This window comes from Lotus japonicus, chromosome 4 (genome assembly GCF_012489685.1).
Source record: "Lotus japonicus ecotype B-129 chromosome 4, LjGifu_v1.2".
NCBI classification, from domain to species: Eukaryota; Viridiplantae; Streptophyta; class Magnoliopsida; order Fabales; family Fabaceae; genus Lotus; species Lotus japonicus.
In genome coordinates this window covers 7412436-7417228 of record NC_080044.1, presented here as the reverse complement: position 1 = coordinate 7417228, position 4793 = coordinate 7412436, and the positions used below count along the sequence as shown (strand labels likewise).

At 34.2% G+C, this 4793-nt stretch overlaps 1 protein-coding gene across 1 annotated transcript; it reads left to right on the top strand.

The window, feature by feature from the left end:
- The first annotated feature begins 441 nt into the window (after window positions 1-441).
- On the top strand, window positions 442-4046 carry LOC130716104 (uncharacterized). The gene is made up of 3 exons (XM_057566294.1): window positions 442-650; window positions 2670-2828; window positions 3469-4046. The coding sequence occupies exons 1-3, from the start codon at window positions 639-641 to the stop codon at window positions 3727-3729; spliced, it is 432 nt and encodes a 143-aa protein (XP_057422277.1). The 5' UTR covers window positions 442-638; the 3' UTR covers window positions 3730-4046.
- Window positions 4047-4793: the final 747 nt, after the last annotated feature.

The following is a 4793-nucleotide window of genomic DNA, read 5'->3' as shown; positions in this document are numbered from 1 at the left end:
AAAGTATAATTATTAACTCAAAATCAAACCTCGACCTCAAGGAAAAATACTTACATATGTTTCACTCAGGTTTTTACTCCGAGATTTCGATGTTAATAATATTTCAGGGGATGTATCTCATGAGAAATGTGATTTTTTGTAAGAGCATAAGGATAAATCACGAAGATTAAATCTAATTATGAGAGGTCTAGAATTAAACCAAATTAATAATAATGTGATTACTGAAAAAAATTACCGGACTTATTACTTCATGAACCATTCATAACAGATCTAAGTATCGTGATTTATTCTCATATTCTCACATATAAAACATCATTTTCATAATATACATCCCCTTATTTCACATAGATTAACACTAACTTAATTCTTAATTAACGATCGAAGTTTGTAATTTAATCAACAAAGTTGTTAATATTAATCCATTGACCAAAGCACGCACATACATTTAACCGGTCAAGTGGGACCTAGAGTCTTAAACATGTAACGTAAGAAAGAATACTATTATACTAGTTAGGAGACACGTAAATTCTCCATCGATCGGTTTCTCTCAAATAAAATTTTCAATTGTTTTCTCTGCAGTGAGCAGCATCGTTTTGCCATCAACTGTTTCGGTAGAGGCCTCAGACACACACACACACATGGTTTCAGAGGTAACAATTTAGTGCTTTTAGTCATGATCTTCCGCCTAAACTTATGACATTAAAAATTAGCCTTCTTTTTCTATTTTATTTTGACAATTCAACATTTCTATTCATTTCCCTCACCAAAATTTTATCAGTTATGTCACTGCAAAAGATCAAGACTTCCTTTCTGGGTGTATTGTTGCTATTGTGATGAATATATGTCAATATGTTTGGACTCTGAAGTGTTTACACAGGAATTGAAACTGAATCTCTGTGCCTCTGGTTCTGCTTTCTGTTTCTCTGTATTCTGTTGATTCCTTGCTGAATTGAATTATAGATGAATCTGTTAGTGAGGTATATATTTGAGAATTCATATGGCCTTCTCTGGTTTGCTTATATAATTGTTGAGAAGTCTCACATTAATTAGAGATATGACCAAGATAACTTTTTTATACGATAAGACAATCCTTACTTCTAAGTTAGTTTTTGGTGTAGAGTTAGGCCTCTCAAATCCTAAGTATATCAGAGCATATCTTATATCGTTTATTGAAGACTACCCGTACATTCGTTCCTTATTATGTATTAGAAGACGATCTTCACCTAGAGTTACACAGCCAAATTCTAAAAGTAATTTCAACTTTCACATTATATTAAATAGAATAGCACTTGAATTCCTACTTTTATGTGATCTTCTTAATTTCTGGGAATTATTAGCTGAAAACAATCCTCACCTTGATGAACTAACATATAGAAAAGAAAACCCTGTCTATCCGATTTATGTATTTGTACTTTCCCTGTTGGACTAACATAAAGAAAAGAGACCCCATGACCATAAGGTAAGTAGTTGTGAACTTGAGTTAACATTTCATTAAAACCCATCAAACTTCGTTGTCTGAACTTAATTGTAAGAATGGGTTTTGAACTGAAAAGTCAGTCCTGATACTGTGAACCAACATGTCATCTTCTTGTGGTAGTTATAGAAGATGGGGTAACAAATGCTGGTCCCCAAGTCAGGTAGATTATTATTTGATAATTTTGGTAAATTAAAGATTTAAGGCCAGGAAAGTGGCAGATCCAATTCTTGCATTTTGAGTATAAGATATCAAATGAATAAATTGTTTGGATCAATTTAACTTTCCTCAAAATTAATCCTGACCCTCAGAACCTACATACACACAGAAGCTTCTCCTTAGAAATAGAATTGATTCTGACTTTAAAATCAATTGTAGAATGATTTCCGGACATGCATTTTATGGTGTTTGGCTCGCGGATTCAACAATTATTTGAAAAACTATGCATCTATCTGTTTTGATGTACAATTCTACACATTTTGATATAGTTATATAATGAATTGATGATGATATTTAATAAGTGAAGGAAATCTAGCAGAGGCACATGATGTGGGCCAAATCCTATATAAAAAGGGAAAATGGCATTGAAAAACAAATGTACAATTGAGGGTTAGAAGTAGATCTAGGAAATATCTGGAGAATTGAGCCCATACAAACCACTGAATCATAAGCATACATTTCTCTCTGTCCTTTTTCCTTTAATAATTCAGTACAGTTTTCTTATTTTAGCTAGCTAGCCACAATGCTTGTACAAGAGTCTGCACAATTAGCAAACAAGCTAGAAATAGAACGTTCTACTAATAATTAGCCTTGTAAAGTAGACTTAAAGATTCCCAGATTTACAGTGACTGAATTTACTGAAATACAGACCACCATTATCAGTGACAGAATCTACTAATAGGCTCACCGTTATCTTTATTTAGCTAATTAGCTTAATCCATGTTCTGGAGTTGAACTCATTCTGATAGCTGAAATGAAGTACAATATGACATAACAGAGGTGACAGAATGTTCATTGTATGGTTTAAAATACTTTTACTTGGGGAGATGCCAGTTTACTGATCATTAATTTTTCATTTCAGTTTGATGTGTTTTCCAAAATCAAAAAACTATTTTGTGACCTTTGGGTAGGCACTTATTTTAAACATTGATGAGTTTTTGTAATGTTGCTAATTTATACTTGCATCTATCCTCAGAATGAAGAGATGCCTAGTGGATGGCCATTTGGTCTTGGCTTTTTGAATATGAGACTAAGAATTGCAGAATCACTCGCAGCTGCTCCGGCAGAGCCCTACTCAGTGCACATCCCATCCAACAGTTTTTCCTCATTCTCAACCTCCAACCTTGATACTGAGGTAATCTGATTTTCCCTAGTTTCGTTTTATTCCTTTTTCACTATTCGCTTGACACATGAGTTTTAGGTTATGTTTGAATATTTGTCAGCACTGGTGAAAATAGACGTTAGCATGCATTTCAAGACAAAAAAATTGGCGGAATTTTTCTTATGGGCTGGAACGAAACTCCGTTTTGGTTACACTTAGCTGATATCTAAATACACAGTTACTTGTTTCATTGATCGAAATCTACTTCAGGCAAAGAGAATGCATGCTATCTAGTCAATAGTAACTAGTAACTAGTACCATGAGAAATTTTTAGTCCATGCCCAAATGTCAGAGAGGTAACCGTACTTCTGGTCAAATGTGCATAAATAAAGATATTGACACCGTAATTTCTAGGCCTTAAAAGAATCTATGTTTTTATGGAATGGAATTCTGTGACAATCACATGCAACTGAACTCTTTCCCTCTTTTACCAAAGATGAGTGAGTGCACAAGCCTTCCATCGGAAACATTTTAGCTTTGAGTTAATGTAGACTTCAAATAGTGGAAACTATCAACTAACTTCCCAATCAATGTATCTTTATAGACCCATCAGAAGCCATGTGAAGTAACTGTTCTTTTTATTAACTGCATTTTTTTATATTGGAACAACCAGTCCACAGCATCTTTCTTTCAAGACAAGAGTGTATCCCTGGGGTATCTGATTGGAATTAGACAAGGTGAAAGAAGACGCTTGCACTTGGGAAATTCATTGAGATTTGAAGAAATGGAGATGAAAACATTAGCAAAGGGTTCCTGTTCTGAAGCATCTAAATTAGAAGAAATGTGTATGTGTATGTCTTGTGGCATTTGCATACCCAAATTGCTTAATGCCCTACAAAAGATTAACAAAAGTAAAAAAGGTACAAGGAACTAGAATATATGAAGTGTGACACATCAAATGTTAGGTGCAACTCTGTCAGTTGCTCCTAGTCAAAATTTACACATGATTAATTCTTCTGTAATTTTAGCCATTTTTATTTCTTAAATCATCCATTGTTATTTTTCATAAAATTTATCTTAACTACGTTTTGTTTGTCTCTGGGAATATAATGAAAGAAGGGTGTTGGGGGTGTGATTGTAGTTTCTTATTCTGAACTTATAGTTTATTCTATGTTCTTTGATCTGTTCTTCAGTTGTACAATTCATGTCCGATAAATATTTTATGGTGAACCATATATGCTATTTGCAGAACTACTTCTTTTCCATCACACATTTTTCTCTCTACTTGGGGCGTCATTACTGTTTTAGTATTTAAAATCAGAATTATCTCCTGAAAATTGTTGAATGTCTACACTCAGATAATTATGAAAGAATAAGGAAGAGATAAAAGAGATAAAAATGTGATGGAAAATGTTGGGTAAACACCTAATGAGTGTAGACACCCAAAGTAAGACGAAACGGTGCTATCACCACACGCTGAACTACCCATGAGACAAATGTTAGCCTCTTCAACATCTTCACCGTCCTCTGATGACTATTCATCAAAGTCTTTCGAGGTAGGCATCAGTGCCTTCTTCTTCTTGAAGAACTTCTTTGGTTTACTATTGAGTTTAGGAAAGTTGGCCTTAATGTCCCCAGGCTTGTTGGCTTGTTGCATTCAAAAAAACACAACCCGATATTTTCTAGAGCTTTCCTCCTTGTACCTCTTCCTTGGAAAGAGCTTCCTAAACTTTTTTCTACTTAGGAACTTCTTGAATTCTCTAGATAGGATTTCTAGCTCTTCATCTTCTGAATCAACATTGTTTAGCTTGCATGACACGAGATGTTGAGCGGGCTTCTTTTACTTCTTCTTTAAAGATTCTTTCCTCTTAGCCATGAGAGCAGTGTTCTTTCCTCTCTTAAACTCAACATCTTGATTACAAAGTTTTACTTCAATAAATTTCATTGAGCCCAACAACTTATCCATCCTCAAAGTGGTGAGATTCTTAGCTTCCTCAA